The following is a 19835-nucleotide window of genomic DNA, read 5'->3' as shown; positions in this document are numbered from 1 at the left end:
AAATTGATTCTGAATTTCATTTTTAGCTTATTTTGGGAGTCATACATCTGAGAATCTAGTTTTGAAATTATGGTTTTATATCATTTTTGCTTATAATTTTGGTGTGTTCGTAGGATTCTCCATAACTCATCTATGGGCCACCCTCCCCATCCCCCTTGCTCCCAGCTCAGAAGCCTGGCTCTACACATTTAGAACAGAACTTAGCCTTTCTGTGTTATCCTGAGAGGGGCCCACAGGACATTGTTCTCGGTGGGGGCTGTCCTGCCTCCAACACCCCGGTTCAGGTGGAAACTCCCTGTCCAGCAGAAGTTTCATGACCATGGCGGAAAAACAAATTTATCTAGGACACTGTATTTTGTCTAGAGGGATGGGAGGTGGCTAATCTCTAGGGGAGAAGAGCGCAAGATCTCCATTCCCCATGCCTTTTATTGAGAATGGTATGCATGGGAGATACAAGGTCAGAATTCATAAATCATCAATTAGCTTTTAGGTGCCTGGATTACAGTTGACAGTTACTGGTTATAGATATCAATATAGAGGGCACAGTGACCAGTCTGTGTCAGGGTCTGTTAAACATCTTGACGCCACACTGGCATTAGTTGCAGGGTTTCATACATTCTTTGCTACGGGTTGTTTATAGTTAACTAAGAGATAAGAAAGGCAGAGCAAGCTCTAAAGCATAGTAAGCATTCTTTAAATCCAATTCCCATGGGAACCCTCTGAGTGGCCTTCAGTCCTGTCTGCCTCTTAGCCTTAGGGTTTCCCGTTGAAACTTAAAGGCTTTCCCGGGTGGGGGTTGGGGACTGGCTCACTGCTTGGGCTACAATTCCTAAAACCACAAGGAGCGGTCCCCCATACTTGGTCCCCATGTAACTTAAAGGGAATCTTTCACAATGTCAGGAGCCCTCGATGTCCTGTAAATGGAGGAGATGTCCTCAAATTCCTTGCAGCAGGAACCCACCTAAGTGGCACCAACCTTGACTTCCAAATGGAACAGTACATCTACAGAGGAAAAGTGATGGCATCTACATCATAGATCTGAAGAGAACCTGGGAGAAGCTTCTGATGGCAGCTCGTGCCATTGTTGCCATTGAAAACCCTGCTGATGTCAGTGTCATGAATTCCAGGAATACTTGCCAGCGGACTATGCCAAAGTTTACTGCTGCCACTGGAGCCACTCCTATTGCCGGTTGCTTCACTCTTGGAACCTTCGCTAGCCACATCCAGGCAGTCTTCTGGAAGCCAAGACTTTTGGTGGTTACCGATCTCAGGGCTGACCAGTGTTACCCTGCCTATCATTGCTCTGTGTAACACAGACTGTTCTCTGGGCTTTGTGGACATTGCCATCTCTGGCAACAAAAAGGGGGCTCACTCAGTGGGTCTGTTAAGAATGCTGGCCCAGGAAGTTCTGTGCATGCACAGCACTACCTCCCATGAACACCCATGGGAGGTCATGTCTGATCTGTACTCATACAGAGGTACTAAAGAGATTGAAAAGGAAGAGCAGGCCATTGCTGAAAAGGCTGTGACTAAGGAGGAATTTCAGGGTGAATGGACTGCTCCAGGTCCCGAGTTCACTGCCCCTCAGCCTGAGGTCGCTGACTGGTATGAAGGAGTGCCAAGTGCCCTCTGGGCCTGTTCAGCAGTTTCCTACTGAAGACTGGAGCACTCAGCCCCTGAAGACTGGTCTGCAGCCCCCACTGTGCAGGCCACTGAATGGGTAGGAACAACTGCTGAGTGGTTTTAAGCTGTTCTTCCACAAACTCTTAAACAGAATGGAAATAAGGCTGATGGAAAATAAACAGTTTTTTTTAAAAAGAAACTTTTTTAAAGAGTTTTCTTAAATCCTTACCTGAGGACATTTTCATTTGCTTTTTTAGAGAGAAAGGAAAGGAGGGAGAGAAACATCAATGCTTTCGCATCGATTGGCTGCCTTCATACGCACCCTGATCGGGTATCCATACCAGGACCAGGGATTGTACGTCCCCCAGCAGGGGGTGAACCTACAACCTAGGCATGTGCCCTGACTGTGAATTGGACCCGTAACCTTTTGGTTACAGGACAGTGCTCCAACCACTGAGCCACACCAGCCAGGGCATGCGAGCACTTCTGTTGTTTTGTTTTAAGCATTCTGCAATCATGCTTAAATTAACCTGACATGGAGTGTCCCTGGCAGGATAAATTTGTTAGCAGGTGAGGAAAAACTGGAGGGGGTTAGGAAATGAAGGAATAGAAGCAGCAAAAGAGGGAAGGAGAAATAACCCTAGAGGATGCTTGTCAAGGGGTGTGGTATGCTGTCCTTTGATGACCTTGATGGTCCTTCTGAGCTCCTCCCAGGACTGAAAACAGCAGATAAGACTTCTCTCTTTGCTGGGTACAAGCAAATGCCCCTTTAACCATGTGGCTCAGAAGAGTAATGTTCTAGAAGAGTAACATGCAGCAGTAGTTTAGGGTTGACTGTGTGTTGATATGTGTTTGACTTAAGTAGTAATAATGGAAATTCAGAATTCAAATTTGGAGAGGGTCCTAACACCATCTTTTGTGATTTTTTTTTTTTCCAGATGGCTGGATTTCTGTAGTATATCTAGTATGAGTTCCACATCTTGGCCTCTTATCCAACGTTAGCAGTCTCATCTCTACCTTCTGGAGAATAAATGGAATATTTGCATGAAATCCAGACTCTGAACTAAAACAGACTGCAGTGTCCGTATTCTTTTCTTCTGGTTGTTATTAACAGGTACTAATTGACTTCAAATGGAACATGTCACTGTGTATTAGGGATGCAGCTTAAGCATAATCATTATCATCTGCTGGAAGAAAATTATTTTTTGAAAGTGGAATTATTTTAATGAATTTTTCTAAATTTTGTAGTGTCACCTTTTGTAATGTGAAAAACCATGTCCTGACTTTTTAGTTTTGTGCATTTCAATTACAATTTTTTTTTGGTGGAGAGGGATCATATTTACAAATGCAATTATAGCTCCAGTATTTTAATTGTCAGAATGGTAATTTTTTTGTTTTATTAAGTAATTTTCGTATATTCTTATTACATATTACATTTAAATTATGTGAAATTATGGTACATCTCTAAGTCACTGTGATTAAGAAGCATTGATTCACACACTAATGAACAACACAAATGAGCAAAATAGAACCAGAGGCAAATAAATAAGGAGCAGACTGACAGTGACCAGGGGAGAGGGGAGATGGAGGGAAAGAAAGAGAAGGGTCTAGTCAAGGAACTAGTATAAATGACCCATGGACACGGACAACGGGGGTAACAGGGTGGGGATGGACTGTGGGAGAAGGGGTGGGCGGGGTGGGGGGAAAAGTGGGACAACTGTAATAGAAAAAAACTATTTTTTTAAAAAAAAGCATTGATTCACACTTTAATTGTAGCATATTTGTGTTACTTAAAATAATGGTACATCTGAAAATTGATTTGACAGAAATCTGGTATTATTTCCAGAATTTAATGTTACTTTGCTGCTTCCTTGGTTATCTCTCTTACATAGTACCTGTGCCTGTAACGTTCTCTGGAACAGGGTGTTTTGAACTGGGAATAATTTTTCCCCTTCGGGACATTTGGCTATGTCAAGATATTTTTGATTGTCACAGCTCTTGAGGGAAAGGGTGCTATTAGCATCTAGTGGGTTGAAGCCAGGGATGCTGTTACGCATCCTATAATGCACAAGATAGCGTCCCACAACAAAGAATTATTTATTCCAAAATGTCAATAATGCTGAGGTTGAGAAAACCTGTGCTAGATATTCCTGTGGATTTTAAAAACTTCCTTATTTTTTAAAAGTATATTAAATATACTTTAAATACTTTTGTGGGCAAGACATGTAGCTAGGTTTAGTGGACAAGTCCAAGTATTTTGTGATTTGTCCTTTCAAAAAAAATTATTTTAATTATGCTTTTTTTCCCTAAGTCAGTCGTACCTAATTGATAAAATCAGCAATTAAAAGCACTACAGTCATTCTTTTTGAAAAAAAGGCTGTTGCTATTGCAAAACTACTAGAATATTTGACATGCCTGTCATTTTTTAGTTTAGGAGAAAAGTGAGAATATGAGTAATCCTTTGCAATTGTTGGTGAGGAATTTTTTTTTTTTTTTTTTGGTGCCACTAGACTTTTCCAGACTCTTGAGTCCTTTCTATTCTTAACTGATTGGGATGATTGTCTTTAGCTCCACAGAAAATTAAATGTCGTCAGAAGACCGAGAAGCTCAGGAGGATGAATTGCTGGCCCTGGCGAGTATTTATGATGGAGATGAATTTAGGAAAGCAGAGTCTGTCCAAGGTGGAGAAACCAGGATCTATTTGGACTTGCCACCAAATTTCAAGATATTTGTGAGCGGTTAGTTAACAGTATTTCCTTAAACTAATTTTTTCTAAAGATTATTCTTAGATTTTTAGTGAAAACTAAATTTTTAACTTTTCAGTTACAGTTTATGTTCAGTATTATTCTGTATCAATTTCAGATGTACAGCAAAGTGGTTAGAAAATCATGTACTTTACAGAGTGGTCCCCCTGATGCTTCAAGGACCCTCTTGGCCCTCTACATAGTTATCTTGATATTATTAACTATATTGCCTATGCTGTAATCTCCACCTCTGTGACTGTTCTGTAACTACCAATTTGTACTGCTTAATCCCTACACCCAGCCGCCTCCCCTTCTTCCCTCTGACAGCTGTCAGTCTGTTCTCTGTATCCATGAGTCTGAAACCTAAATTATTTATCACCTTATTTTTGTAGACATTTAACGCATGCTTCTGTTTTAAGTGAAAATTGGACTGCAAGGTAAACAGTTTTCAGTTCGATTCCACCTTTTGACCATTGAATTTGGGATATTATCCTGTGTATCCCATGTATCCTAATGTTCTAACTAGCAGTTTTATCAGCCTTGAGTCATTGGCTATTAAATAGGGATAATAAAAGAAGAGATGACATAATGTATGTGAAAACACTTGGAAGCTTTAAAGTATCATGGTGGTTGTAAATATTACTTGGTTTCCAGATCATTTAAATTACCATAAACATACGACATGTGCTGTTACTCTGTGACCCTTTGCTTCAGGAAAAAAACAAAACACTATTTGATTAAAACATTTACAGAAGACTTTGATGCACATTTTCTGAAATGTTTCTACTATAAAGGCATTGAGAAAAGAATGTGTGATCACTTAAAATGAAACTGGTTTTGAGAGGGTTGTGTGCTGTATCTTGCCCTCAAGCTTGAGATCATCGTGTTGGCACAAAATGTCCCAACTAGGATTCTTGGGTAGTTGACACATGGTTGTCTAAATAGGTCATGACCCTTTGATAGAAATAAACATTATTTGCTCTACATTGTGTCTTTAATCATGTACAATAAAAGAACAACAAAATAAAACATTGTGTATTACTTGCTCATTAGTGTTAGGAATTGTACTCAAAAGTGTATACAAGAATAAGTTGTGTATCTTCATTATAAATTTCATGGTGCTTAATAGATTTTTCAGGGGCTTACAAGATTTTTTTTAAGATGGTGACTGTGAAGTTAAAATTAGGAAATGGTGCTTTGGGGAAGGGTTTTATCCCCTCAACAAAAGCATTAATTCTTTATTGAGCACTGTTCAACAGTAATGGACACACAAGTGTTGACCAACTGATCCTTTTTACCCTTTGTTTTTGGTTCAGGCAATTCAAATGAGTGTCTCCAGAATAGTGGCTTTGAATACACCATTTGCTTTCTGCCTCCACTTGTGCTGAACTTTGAACTGCCACCAGATTATCCATCCTCCTCCCCACCTTCATTCACACTTAGTGGCAAATGGCTGTCACCAACTCAGGTTAGACCCAAAACTTAATTTCTCCTCTCCATTTTTAGAAACTTAAAAAAATCATCTCTAACTAAAGACTACCTTGATCTTGATTTCATTGCATGAAGAACAAATGGCTTTGATTTTGTAATTTTTCTTCCCATGCCTTCATGAATCCTAATGTTAATGAACTGAAAATGTTTGGTGTTTTAGAAAGCAATGGCAGTAATTAAAATGGTTAATTATTATGAATTACAGTGAGAGTAATTTCTAATCAAGTATATTGTTTCTTTTCTTGTCTTGCTATTTTCCCATTTAATCTATATTGTGATGAAACTATAAGGTCCTCCTTGTTTTCCTTAGATGTTAGAATTACTCCTTTTTTCTTAGTTTCTTATCCATGCTTTAAGAGAAAGATTTAATTGTAATTAGGACTAAAATTGAGCTAATGTAGTTAAAATAGACAAATAGCTTAAGTAAACATAATAAGTACTTTTACTTTAAAAAATCTGTATAATAAAAACAAATAATTGTTGTTCTCTCACACAGATGTAATTCCACACAAATAGAAACCTGTACAATTCCTGTAGATAGCTCATGAAGGCTTATGAACCGTCTTGATTGAGACATAAATGACTTGAAGCCAATACAAAGTGTTCTGGGATAGATAATGGATCAATAGCAGCTACTTTTCTAGAAATCATAATGAAGATTGCTAGGTTGATGTATATTAAGATAAAAGCTGTCAAGAGTTACTGACGTTAAGGAACTTCTTGTCAGTTTTCCTTTTTGATCATGTAGTTTTCACTCCCCGCTTCCCTCTGCCCCAACAGTCTCATCTTTAAGACGAGAGTGCTTTTATAAAACTGAGCTTAAAATTGAGGTTTAAAAACAAAATTAAACTTTAAAGATAATACACATAGAATAAAAGGAATATTACCTTACATTTTAATAGCAGTGCCAGAGGCAGTATATGCTAGACAGTGGATTATTTGCCCACTCCCCAATATTTAGATAACTGAATTGTTTAAATATTTATAATCTGATTCCTCAAGAGATCTCTTGATACTTTATATCCTCGTGCATGTGTATGCACACATACATGTACAACACAAGGACAGATTAATTGAGGGTGTGGTTGTAGTTTCAGATTCCAGCCAAATAGAATCTACTTAATGCTGGCTTTAAGAGTGTGGAGACAGGAGAGTTGCTCCTTATTTTATGTTACATAGCTAAAATTACAGTAGGATTTTTTAATCACGTAACTTTTTTCTGTATGTAATTGACATTTAACTGGTCTCTTATGCTCCTTGGGGTTTGTTGCTGGGCCCTGATTCCTTGGCATTATGAATTTCATTTGTTGATAGGGCAGTTGATACATGGACCTGTCTTTCACTAAGTTGGGATTGGCATATAGAAGGGAAGTAGGTTGTTTTCTTGTATTTTCCATTATTCCTCCCCCAATATATACACACAGTCTCTCTCTTGCTCTTTTCCTCCTTCTGTGTCCCCCTTTCTCACATTTCTGTGCATCCCAGATGCCTCTTTTGAGAAGGCGCTGGAGAAGAAAAGAGGATGGAGGAGAATGGTTTTTTCATTGGCCTTGGTGGCTCAAACAGAACTCACAGATTCCCTTTTAGTGTTTATTCCACTTTATAGCTTTCAGCAGGTTTCTAAAAAATATATTTATGTTACTGTGGGAAAGCATTTGTTACCCAGTCTTGACCTGGTCAATAAGTGTTTAAGTTCATGCCTGTGTAGTGCTGAGGGAGAAAATGTAGTCTTTGTCCACTTGCTATTTAATTTTACAAAATTGTTTTGCATCTGGAAGACTTAATTTTGGACGTTTACCTAAAAAGGAAAACTTTAATTCCTGAGCTCTGCTTACAAATATTTCACATTGGTAATGGAAAGTTCTCTTCTATTTGTCATTCAAATTCAACAGACTACTTTTAAGGTGAAGAAGTTGAAATAGTTTAAACTTCCGTTGCTTAGTTTAGAAAGTGTGAACTTTCCAAATGGCAGCCAAACCATGTTGAGAGCTTATAATCATATCCAGGTTCAGTATCAGTCTGCCTGCTTCCATTAACCAGGATCTGTAATAAGGCTAGATTGCTCAGTTAAAACTAGCTCCTTTACCTGTAAACAAGGACTCTGAAATTGGATCCTGTTACTGATTTTTTCCGCCTGAGTTGGCTTTTTGATAGGACTGAAAGTTAGAATTAATTTTAAAACTTAAACTGTTCTCTTTCTAACCATTATTGCAGGGTACCTACAGGGCTAGGACTCCACAGGAATAGAAATATTCATTTTAGAACTGGATCTCTTTCTCCTACATGAGGTATATAGCAGTACTAACACAAAAAACAATTAGAGAACAGAAAAAGTCCTCCATTTAGCAGCGCATATTTAAACCTAGTTCTATATCTTGTGAAGTCATTCTATCTCGTGTTTTCTGGCACTTCCTTTAGCTTCTGACTTTGTCTTCAACTATGGCTCATGGTGCTAAATAGTTTAAGAAGGGCTCCAATGAGAATATTGGGGCTGTTTTGCAGCACAGTTTATCACCGTAGTAAAAAAAAAAAAAAAAATCACATTAGGAAGTGTGAGAGCCTAGCTTAAAGATTTCAAGGGAAATCAGGAGTTGAAGGAATCATGGCTTTTCCAAACTGACTGGCATCCTCATGTGTTTTCTCCTAGCTGTCTGCTCTCTGCAAGCACTTAGACAACCTGTGGGAAGAACATTGTGGCAGTGTGGTCCTGTTTGCCTGGATGCAGTTTCTTAAGGAAGAGACCCTAGGTTACCTGAATATTGTCTCTCCTTTTGAGCTCAAGATTGGTTCTCAGAAAAATGTGCAGAGAAGGATAGCTCAAGCCTCTTCCAGCACAGAACTAGATCTTGGAGGAGCTGCTAGCTCTGACGTAGACCAAGAGGAAGTTGTGGATGAGAGAGCTGTGCAGGATGTGGAATCATTGTCAAGTCTGATCCAGGAAATCCTGGACTTTGATCAAGCTCAGCAGATAAAATGCTTTAATAGTAAATTGTTCCTGTGCAATATCTGTTTCTGTGAGAAGCTGGGCAGTGAATGCATGTACTTCTTAGAGTGCAGGCATGTATACTGCAAAGCCTGTCTGAAGAACTACTTTGAAATCCAGATCAGAGATGGCCAAGTTCAGCGCCTCAACTGCCCAGAACCCAAGTGTACTTCGGTGGCCACTCCTGGTCAGGTAACTCTTTACTGGCAACTGCATCCTAATTTTCCTTCACAAAGAGAGACATCTCAGAAACTTCCTTCATAGGGTTCCTCAGAGCAATCTGAGGCCTTGGAGCCAGCCCACAGTTTGTTTGACTGTATCCATCAAGAATGCTGTGGTCTCACTTTACCACTTAAGCATCCATAAATGCTTCCTCTGCTGGCCTTAGAATGGGCAGTTCTCAGCAGAGACGAAGGTTGAAAAAGTATAAATAATTCTGGTGACTGACTTTGTATATTTACCAGGATGCCATCAATTTTGGAAAATCACTAGCCTGTCTTTGTGTGAGGTTGGGATCTGAAGGAGATATCCCTTGGAATGGTTAATCAAATAATTTACAGACTTTAATGTAGGGCAGCGTAGTTGGTATGATTTTTTTTTTTTAATTTACTAAGGCATAAAATGTACCCATTTAATGTGTAGAGTTTGCTTAGTTTTGACAAATGTGTAGATCCATGTAACTGCCATCTCAGTCAAGATACAGACTTGGCATACTTCATTTGATCTTGTGAGGTAGAGGGATTTAATTTATATGTATCTGATTTGCACCAGCAACCTAAGGATATCTTCAGGATCAGAACTGGTTGGGGAATTGTCAAACCTATGTGTTTTAAAATATTTTCCTCTAGGTCAAAGAGCTAGTGGCCCCAGAGTTATTTGCCCGCTATGATCGGCTTCTTCTCCAGTCCACCTTGGACCTGATGGCAGATGTGGTGTACTGCCCCCGCCCGTGCTGCCAGTTGCCTGTGATGCAGGAGCCTGGCTGCACCATGGGTATCTGTTCCAGCTGCAATTTTGCCTTCTGCACCTTGTGCAGATTGACCTACCATGGCGTCTCTCCATGTAAGCTCACTGCAGGTAAGTTGTGGCTCTGTGAACTCAGTTTCCCTATCCCCTGTACCCCACCAGAACCCCCAAAATGTTTCACTTCAATTTTCCATTTCGAAGAGTTCATTCAAAAGATATTTTGGGAGCAAAGGGGAGGAAAAATTGGAACTACTGTAACAACATAATCAAAATATACAAAAAAAAAAAAATTTTTTTGTGTTACTGTCCTAGCTTCTGTGGATATAGTAGTGACCAAATGCCCTCATGGACCTTACATTCTAATGTAGGAGACAGGCAAACAACATAAATAAGAATATCAGGTGGTACTAAGTGCTAAGGAGAAAAAAAAATACAGAAAAAGGATATGAAATGTTCCAAAGGGGAAGGGGCTTGAGATTTTTTACTTTGGGAAACCAGGGGAAGCCTCACTGGGAAAGTGGTTTAAGTTAAGACTTAAAGGAAGTAAGGAAACAAGCCACACATGTATCGGGGGAATGCAGGGTATGTTTTATCTATGAACATGAAATAATGTAGATCCTGGTTGGTAGATGCATCGCTGTCACTCTTGATTCCGGGGCACATATGTCTAATCTGTCATCAGATGCTTTCTCATTGAGCTCAGGGAGGCCTCAGCATCTTCCTCAACATAGCACGTCAGAAAGCCACCCTCTATTGAAGTAGGCACAAGAGGTGAAACCTGTTTGCCATTTCTGATCTAGATAAGGATTGAGAAACCAGGTCCCTGAAATCCATTTAACAGGACTTTGGTGACTTACTCTTCCTCAAACTAATGGGGATGATGATGATGATAGCTGCTTCATGGGGTTTTTGAAAGGAAGAAATGTTCTATTGTAATGCTTCTCAACATTGTTATAGTTGTTATACTGCTTTGTGAGAAGATAAATAAATCGAGAGCCAGGATTTGAAACTTTTATAAGGATGTCACAGAGCAATTTTACATCAGTCAGATCCAATAAAAATTTAGGCTTACATTTTTCTTTTTACTTTCATTTTTCTAATAATTCATTTGATTGTATTTTGCAAAATACAATCAAAGTAGAGGAGAAAAACTAGTCCTTCACCATAGATAATTTGAGAACAATGGGCTTAATACATGTCAAATGCAAAATGGTATTATTGCCATTATTATTATAGTTACTAATTGGCACTGCTGGAGTGTCATTATCTCCAAGAAAATACCCTAAGAGGAGAATGAGTAGATACTTTCAGTGCCTAGAGTAGACTCTTGCAGTGGGTCCAGGCAGGTGAGAGAGAGAACTCAGCACAACATAATTATAAGCCAACACTTATATTTCTGTAACCTCAGCATTTAGAAGCTAAAGTACATTTCATGTATTTCACAGCATTTGAAGAAGAAATTGAGGGTAGGCTTGGGGGCTTCAGCAAAATTTGGCATTTCATTATCTATTTTATATACATGTTAGATATTACCATATAAAATATATGAAGTACTAGCAATTTTATTATTTTGAGAACATTAGAGCAGTCATTTTTATCCTTAAGATGTCTAGAAACACAAGTTTTGAATTATTGAAGAATGAAAAGACAATAAAAAGGTACATGTTTGCGACATCAAAGCGGAGGTGATGGAGCCATGGGAATACACACTGCCAAGAAAGAATCCACAGGTGAAGGAAAATAGTGCTGGTGGGATTCGGTACCAGAAGATATTCACTTCATAAAAAGGGGGACAGTGCTGTAAATATGAGGAAGGTAAACCAATAAAATAACTAGAGCATTGTTTATTTGTTTTATTTTTTAAAGTATATTTTATTGATTATGTTGTTACAGTAGTTCCAATTTTTTTCCCCTTTGCTCCCCTCTGCCCAGTACCCCCCTTCCCTCCAGCAGTCCCACCCACCTTAGTTCATGTCCATGAGTCGTGCATATAAGTTCTTTGGCTTCACCCTTTCCTATATTATTCTTAACTTACCCCTGCTTTTTTGTACCAACCGATTATGCTTCTTAGTCCCTGCACCATATCCCTATTTGTCCCCCTTCCTCCTCCCAGCTTATAATCCTCCAAATGATCCCCATACCTATGATTCTGTTCCTATTCTGGTTTGCTCAGTTGGATTTTGTTTTTATTTTTTAGATTCAGTTGTTGATAGTTGTGAGTTTGTTATCATTTTAGTGTTCATAGTTTTGATCTTCTTTTTCTTAAGTAAGTCCCTTTGACATTTTATATAATAATGGCTTGGTGATGATGAGCTCCTTTAGCTTTACCTTGTCTGGGAAGTACTTTATCTGTCCTTCCATTCCAAACGATAGCTTTGCTGGATAGAGTAATCCTGGTTGCAGGTTGCCTTTCATCACATTGAATACTGCTTGCCAGTCCCTTCCTGCCTGCAAAGTGTCCTCTGAGAAATCAGCTGATAGTCCTATAGGCGCCCCCCTGTAGGCAACTCTCCGCCTCTCTCTTGTTGCCCCCGGGACTCTCTCTTTATCTTTAACCTTTGGCATCACAATCATGATGTGTCCTGGTGTGGTCCCCTCTGGGTCCAGCTCGCCCAAGACCCCTCCGTGCTTCCTGGACCTGTATGTCCATTTTCTTCGCAAAATTTGGGAAGTTTTCCTCATTTTTTTCAATTCTTGCTTCCTCATTCTGCACTGGTTGACTGTTTTTTTGTTCCTTATGTTCCAAATTGTTGATTAGAACCCTGGTTTCCTTCCCTTCACCGTTGGTTTCGTGTGGATTTTCCTTCGTTTCACTTAGCATAGCCTTCACTTCTTCCCTTATGTGTTTGCCATACTCAAGTGTATCTGTCAAGCCTGTGAGGATCTTTATCACCAGTGTTTTGAATTCTGCATCTGTTAGGTTGGCTAAGTCCTCGTCACTTAGTTCACCCACTGGAACCTTGATCCGTTCCCCCTTTTGGGCCATACTTCTCTCTCTCCTCATTCTGACAGGCTCCTCTGTTTGTTTGCCTCCACTTCCCTGGTAGAGTTGTTGCTCCTGTTACGTTGAAAGGGGCAGAGCCTTAGGGATTCGTCAGTACAGGGCGATCTTTTTCACCACGTTGTAGCACGTATGTGAGGGAGGGGTCCGAGAGGGAACAATGCTGCCTGCCCAGCAGTCGCCCCTTTTCTAGGCACCTCTCCCACTTCTGCTCCAGACTGGCACCCTTCTAGCTGCTGCCCTGGCCATCGTTCCCAGAGTGGTTGGGTCTGCGGACGTTCTAGGACCGTGGGGGTCCTTTAAACAAGCGGACTCTGCTGAGACCGGCAGTTTCTGCCTCCGTCCCAACCCCTACTGGTCTGCGCAGTCAGAAGCAATGAGGCTTGATTTTCCCTGGTGCTGGGACCATGAGCTGCGAGGTCCAGTAAGGAGCTGGGAATGCTCCCCAGGTGTCCCTCCTGACTTTTTAAAACTTGTGACTGTGCGTTTTGCTGGCCTGCCACTGCCTCTGCTGCTGCTGCCACCATCACACCGTGTCTTCTCCGCCCCGGCTCCGCCCCTCCTACCTGTCTGGATGAGTATTTCTTCTTTATATCTTTGTTTGCTGAAATTCCATGCAGTTTGATTTTCTGTAACTTCTCGTTGTTTCTAGTGTTGACATAGTTGTATTCCTTCTTAGTTGTGGAGGGAGACTCAGCGTGGCTGTCTAGGCTTCCATCTTGGCCCGAAGTCCTAGAGCATTGTTGAGAAGGGCCTTTAACCCTTTGAGTGCCACACGTAATTCGAAATTTGGATCAACATGAGAAAAAATTATATCAATATATAACCTGAGGTACAAAAAAGGGGAACAAAACATGAAATACGAATTATTCCATTGTTATTTACATTTATAGCCATCGAAAAACGTGTCGCTGGGAGCAATGCTGGCACTTTTGGGAAAATTTGTCAGCGTCACTCACAGCGATGTTGGCATGCAAAGGGTTAATTAGTCATGTTGAAAAATTATAATAGAATTGTGAGCAAAAGCTTTTTGTCTGTAAGTAGCTTTTGAGAATAGCTGCCTATTCACTTAAGTGATCGTGCAATAGAAACCGGATTGAAGAGTAAGTATCAAGGGGAAAGTTGGCAGGAGGAACTTTTCATTAGCTGTGGGTGGTAAATTTATTACTGACTTTTTTTTTTTAATTATTATTTATTTATTTGTTCATATATTTATTTATTTTTAGAGCGAGGGGAAAGGAGAAAGAGAGGGAGAGAAACATCACTGTGTGGTTGCCTGACGTGCAACCTAGTAATGTGCCCTGACTGGGAATCGAACCAGCGACACTTGGCTCGCAGGCCGACGCTCAATCCACTGAGCCACAGCAGCCAGGGCTTATTACTGACTTTTTTTTAATATACTGAATCAAATAGTTAGTCTTGCCCTTAAGCCAAAAGTGCTTTTGTTTTTCCAGTAGGCCTTGTTGTTATCAAATGGTGAATGATGCTGACTTAGTGGAAAATCAGTGTCTGTTTCAACTTTTGCATTTTTTAGTTAAATTAGTATTTGTATACTATGAAACTATCAACATTAATAAGTCAAAATCAAAGGATAAAAGATAACCTATTATTCTGCTACCTTTAACAAGTTCAGCTTTTCTAGTTGGAGGATTCCTTTTTGTCATTAGTGCATGTCTAACTTTTACCTAGTTATAACCTAAATATGCTTTTTTTCCTGGATTCTACAATGAGTATTTTAATTGAGCTGTAGCCATCCTAAGTTTTTAATAACTGAACATTATGTCATTAAATGGCTCTTTCACACATAATTATTCCTTTGGACACTTAATTTCTTTTCCATTGTTATATGCCTTTCCACTTTGGATTATTTCCTTATGATAAAGTCCCAGGGATAACATTATTGAATAGTCAAAGGTTATGGCCATTTTTAATGTTTTTTAATCAGCATTGTAAAGTGGTATAAAAGTTAATTTTCCATTTCACTTTCTAGAGAAATTAATAGACTTACAGAATGAGTACCTACGAGCAGATGAAGCCACTAAAAGGTTTATGGAACAGAGGTATGGTAAGAGGGTGATTCAGAAGGCACTGGAAGAAATGGAAACTAAGGAGTGGCTAGAAAAGAACTCCAAGAGCTGCCCATGTTGTGGGACTCCCATAGAGGTAAACAGATCTGCAGGCATGTTGTGATTGTCTCAAAAAAAGCCTGTACTTTTATGATTAAGAAAACACATTTTGGTATTTATTAAATCATTTTACTTGGAAGATGCAAATTCACTACTTATTATTGTTAATGACTTTATATGTAGATGTCCCTTTTCAAAATGCTTTCATACTGTGACAATGTTCTCACATTATATCCTCCTCAAAACTGAATGGGTTATGAGGAGGCTGTGCTAGAGCTGCAGTTAATTCTTAACTCATTTATGTGATTTAAAAAAAAAAAAGCCTGACTTCTCAGAACTGTTTATTCTGGAATTTAAAATACCTGTTTAACAAGTATATGCTTAGGAAATGGAGACATTTTTCCTGTTAATATGAGCCAGGATAGATTGTCTATTGCTTCTTGACAAAATCTTAATATGTTTTCAAATCACACTATTCCAGTCCATTATAGTAGCCCTTCCTTATCTGTGGGAGACCCCCAGTAGATGCCTGATGGTAGTACTGAATTCGATATATACTATATTTTTTAATGAAGTTTAACTTATAAAATAGGCACTGTAAGAGATTAACAAGTTATAAAATAGAATAATTATAACAATATACTATAATAAAAGCTATGTGAATGTGACCTCTTTCCATCAAAATATATTATTGCACTGTACTCACTCTTCTTGAGATGACGTGAGATGATATAAAATGAGGTGAATAATATAGGCATTGAGATGTAGCATCAGGCTATTAAAGGGTTACTTGAACACAAGCCCTGGGGCAGGGAGACAGGTAATCTGATAAGGGAGAGAGGGCTGCTAGATAACTAATGGGAAGATTCAAGTCCTGGTTGGGACAGCACAAGATTTCATCTCGCTACTCAGAACTGTGCACAATTTAAAGGTTATGAGTCACCTGTTTCTGGAGTTTTCCATGTAATACAGGATGGAGCAAAAGTAGGTTTACAGTTTCCGTATGAAAAATATTAGAATAATTAATAAATAATGATACTAGAATAAACTGTTTTTGCTTACTCACAACTGTAAACCTACTTTTGTCTGACCCTGTATTTTCAGACCACAGGTAACCATGGGTAGCAAAACTGCAGAAAAGGGGAGACTGCTTACTGAGTATGTGAACTGAACCTGGTAGTTGTTCCCTAGTGACTCCTTTAAGGAAACTGGCATTCCATTTAACCACTTCTGACATGCCTCAGCCCTGTGATAGAGTGGACAGCTTGAGAGACCAAATTTTTTTTAGATTTATGTTAAACGTTTAAAACCACACATATTAAATCCAAACATTTTAAATACTAATCTAACTACATTTTCTGCTTAAAATATACCAGGGTGGGGCAAAAGTATGTTTAGAGTTGTTTGTGTGGAAAATGGTACAATAATTAATAAATAATACAAGAATAAACTCCCATACTCGTAACTGTAAACCTACTTTTGTCCCACCCTGTACATGTTTGGTTTGTATCTATAGTCTATATCAGAAGAGAAGTTGCTAGTAAGTATCTAGTTGTAGGAACACCTGCAAAATATTTTTTTCTATTTGTAATGCAAAAGAATGAGCATTAAATAGTTATCAGTGTGTTACCTTATCTTTCAGTCCTGTATGAGAAAAGGGACTAGGAAAATGTATTGAATTTTTCTGGCATATGCAGTTTTTCTTTTGCTTTTACAGCCTTGATATTTTTCCCTTTCTGTCTTTCCCACCAGAAATTAGATGGATGTAACAAGATGACATGTACTGGCTGTATGCAGTATTTCTGCTGGATTTGCATGGGTTCTCTCTCTAGAGCAAACCCTTATAAACATTTTACTGATCCTGCTTCCCCATGTTTTAATCGGTACGTACACATAGAATTCTCTAGGCTGAACAGCTGTTTTTGGCACTTGATTTACAGACCACAGATCCAGTGTTTGACTTAGTGTTTTGATTATTAGAAAATTCTCTTATACATTTTCCCACATATATGAATTTTTATATTATTTTCTTAAAAATGAGTTTTATGATGAAAATTTTTCTTTTTTATCCTCCTCAACTTTTAAAAAAATATTTTAAATTGATTATGCTATTACAGTTTTCCCAATTTTCTCCTCTTTGCCACCTCCACTGATATGCCCCATTCCCTCTGGCAGTCCCTCCCCTTAGTTTATGTCCATGGGTTGTGCATATAACTTCTGTGGTTACTCCATTTCCTATGCTGTTCTTAACATCCCCCTATCTATTCTGTACCTACCAGTTTATACTTCTTAATCCGTGCACCTTTTCCTCATTCTCCCCCTTCCTCCTGCAACTGATAACCCTCCAAATGATCTCCATACCTACAATTCTGTTCCTGTTCTAGTTGTTGGCTTAGTTTGCTTTTTAGATTCAATTGTTGATAGTTGTGAATTTTTCGCCATTTTAATGTTTTTAGTTTTGGTCATTTTCTTATATAATTCCATTTAACATTTCATAAAATAAGGGCTTAGTGATGATGAACTCCTTTAGCTTTACCTTGCCTGGGAAGCACTTTATCTGCCCTTCCATTCTAAATGATAGCTTTGCTGAATAGAGTAATCTAGGTCGTAGACCCTTGCTTTTTTTTATCTCTTTAAATACTTCTTGCCAGTCCCTTCTTCCCTGAAAAATTTCTTTTGAGAAATAAGCTGACAGTCTTATGGAAACTCCTTTGTAGATAACTCTCTGCTTTTCTCTTGCTGCTTTTAAGATTCCCTCTTTATCTTTAACCTTTGGCTTTTTAATGTGTCTTGGTGTGGTCCTTTTTGGGTCTAGCTTGTTTGGGACTCTGTGCTTCCTGGACTTGTATGTATTTCCTTTGCCAAATTAGGAAAGATTTTTTTCATTATTTTTTCAAATAAGTTTTCCATTTTTTTCTTTTTCTTTTCTCCTTCTGGCACCCCTATAATTCAGATGTTGTTATGTTTCAAATATGGGACAATGCTCCAACCAACTTAGCCACCTGGCTAGGACAGAAAACATCGACCTTTTGAAGAGTCCAGACCAGTTGTCCTATATAACATCATACTTTCTAGATGTTTGTTTCTCTATGGTGTCTTTTAATTTGTTTCTCCATCCTCTCTGTTCTATAAACTAGACTGAAGTTGAACTAGATTTAGAGTCACATTTTTGACAAGAATACTTCATGAGAGGTGATGTGTACTTGATACTGTGTCACCGTGATACCAGGCTGTTCCACTATTAGTGTAATGCTCAATTTTGTCATTTGCTCTATTATAAAGATAGTTTTAAAATTATTATTGCTAAGTGATCTGTGGGGATTTCTTGGCACGATGTAAATATCCTATTCTCCATGAGCTCCATATTCAGCATCAGCTGATCAGATGATCTTTGTTAATAGGCATCATGGTACCTGCTATCATTGGTGTTATCAAACTATAAGAGAAATTTAAGAAACAAGCTCTGCCCATGAACTATTGGAAATCTAGTGTTGAAAATTGTGTAAATTTTAGGTAACATAAGGGAAGGAAGACAAGTTGGTAACTATAAAACATTGTACAAGTGGAGAGTGCAAGGGCCATGAAGATAGAACACAGTGATTAGCATGTAATAGGATTACAGTGTCTTGAAAGAGTTTAGCTTCGTCTAAATTGCCTGACTGCCCCAATTTTGGTTTGTTCCATATATTGTGTACATTGAGTATCTGTTTTGTGATACCAATCTTCCATTACTGTTTGTCCTTGGCCCTAGAGAGTTCATCTGGATCCTAAAAGGGCTATTCTCAGAAACTTTAAAACAGCTTGTTCAGAGGGACCTATATTTTAGTCCTCTTCAGTAGGAGATTAAAGGAGAGGAAAAGGTAAAGATGTTATTAGAAGAGGACAGAAAGTATTTTTGAGGAAAGTAAGAAATTATTTACAATTTTTTCCAAGTTTATAATATTGTACTTTATATCCTTCCAGGTTGTTCTATGCTGTGGATGTTAATGGAGATATTTTGGAAGATGAGATTGAAGACTAGTTAATTTCTGCTGCTCAAGATGTGGAAGTGAAATGGCTTGCCCTGATCTTTTGTTTAGCATACAAAGTAACTTTGCAGGATATTTAGGGTTACCATCCATTCACTCTTCCAATGCTGAAGATAAGGAAGAATGAGGTTTATATTTTCATGTGGTACTACTGACTAAGGCACGTTCATACATTTTTCAGTGTAACATAATTGAGAAAATTATAAGCCAAAGGTTCATGAAATGAAAACTAGAGAATATTAAATACTATGTTCCCAAAGCTCTGAATAGTTAAAATTTTAAATATTTATTTTTTTCCCCGAGCTTTAGGTAAGGAGAGTGGTCCAGAGTTCAACTTATAGACCTTATATCTGAGAAGCATCCCTTGAAGGTGTTCTGTGGGAGTGCCCTCAGTACTACGCCTTACAATCGGGGTGGACAGAAGCCTTATTAAAATTGTACCAAGAACCTGATCTCACTTACTCCATGTTACATTCCGCCCAACCTAAATTTCTGCTAACTTCTCTTTAGGGGGAGCCCTTTTACTGTAACTGATTGGATGGCCCAGTGTCATTTTGGTGTACTGCTTTTCACAATAGAAATTTATAATTTTTAAAATATTTTTTAATACCACAGACACTGTGGGTCACCTGATATTGGTCAGCAGTATATAGCCCACTGGTTTTTAGTGAAGTCTATTACGTAATGACACTGGCTCAGAAGAATTTCAGCCCTGTTCAGCTTTCCTGGGCAGTAGAGCCTAGATTCAAAACAACTTGTCTTTGCTGCCTTTCATTCTCCATTCTCTCCCTTTACCCTCGCCCAGCCTTCTGTTGGTAAGGACAACTTCAGTGTTAACGCCAGCAGCTCATAGTTTTATTTCCTCTTCTGGAG

At 38.7% G+C, this 19835-nt stretch overlaps 1 protein-coding gene and 1 pseudogene across 1 annotated transcript; both read left to right on the top strand.

Annotated features, from left to right (window-relative positions):
• The first annotated feature begins 893 nt into the window (after positions 1–893).
• Positions 894–1785, top strand: LOC150000619 (small ribosomal subunit protein uS2B pseudogene; annotated as a pseudogene).
• Positions 1656–19423, top strand: RNF14 (ring finger protein 14). The gene is made up of 9 exons (XM_090288099.1): positions 1656–1720; positions 2562–2737; positions 4192–4361; positions 5684–5835; positions 8506–9033; positions 9690–9918; positions 14799–14971; positions 16687–16817; positions 18898–19423. Exons 3-9 carry the CDS (start codon positions 4208–4210, stop codon positions 18953–18955), a joined length of 1425 nt encoding a protein of 474 aa, XP_090144225.1. The 5' UTR covers positions 1656–1720; positions 2562–2737; positions 4192–4207; the 3' UTR covers positions 18956–19423.
• Positions 19424–19835: the final 412 nt, after the last annotated feature.

The sequence above is a fragment of the Furipterus horrens genome, unplaced genomic scaffold (genome assembly GCF_987537825.1).
Source record: "Furipterus horrens unplaced genomic scaffold, mFurHor1.1.pri manual_scaffold_10, whole genome shotgun sequence".
NCBI classification, from domain to species: Eukaryota; Metazoa; Chordata; class Mammalia; order Chiroptera; family Furipteridae; genus Furipterus; species Furipterus horrens.
Note: the sequence above shows the minus strand (reverse complement) of the source record. Positions and strands in the feature narration are given on the sequence as shown.

What these genes read in the sequence shown, in the direction of transcription:
- RNF14 (XM_090288099.1), top strand. Translation starts at nt 4,208, where the DNA reads ATGTCGTCAGAAGACCGAGAAGCTCAGGAGGATGAATTGCTGGCCCTG. An exon ending in TCCATGTAAGCTCACTGCAG is followed by an intron (nt 9,919 to 14,798) that starts GTAAGTTGTGGC and finishes TTCACTTTCTAG; the next exon opens with AGAAATTAATAGACTTACAG. An exon ending in GTTGTGGGACTCCCATAGAG is followed by an intron (nt 14,972 to 16,686) that starts GTAAACAGATCT and finishes CTTTCCCACCAG; the next exon opens with AAATTAGATGGATGTAACAA.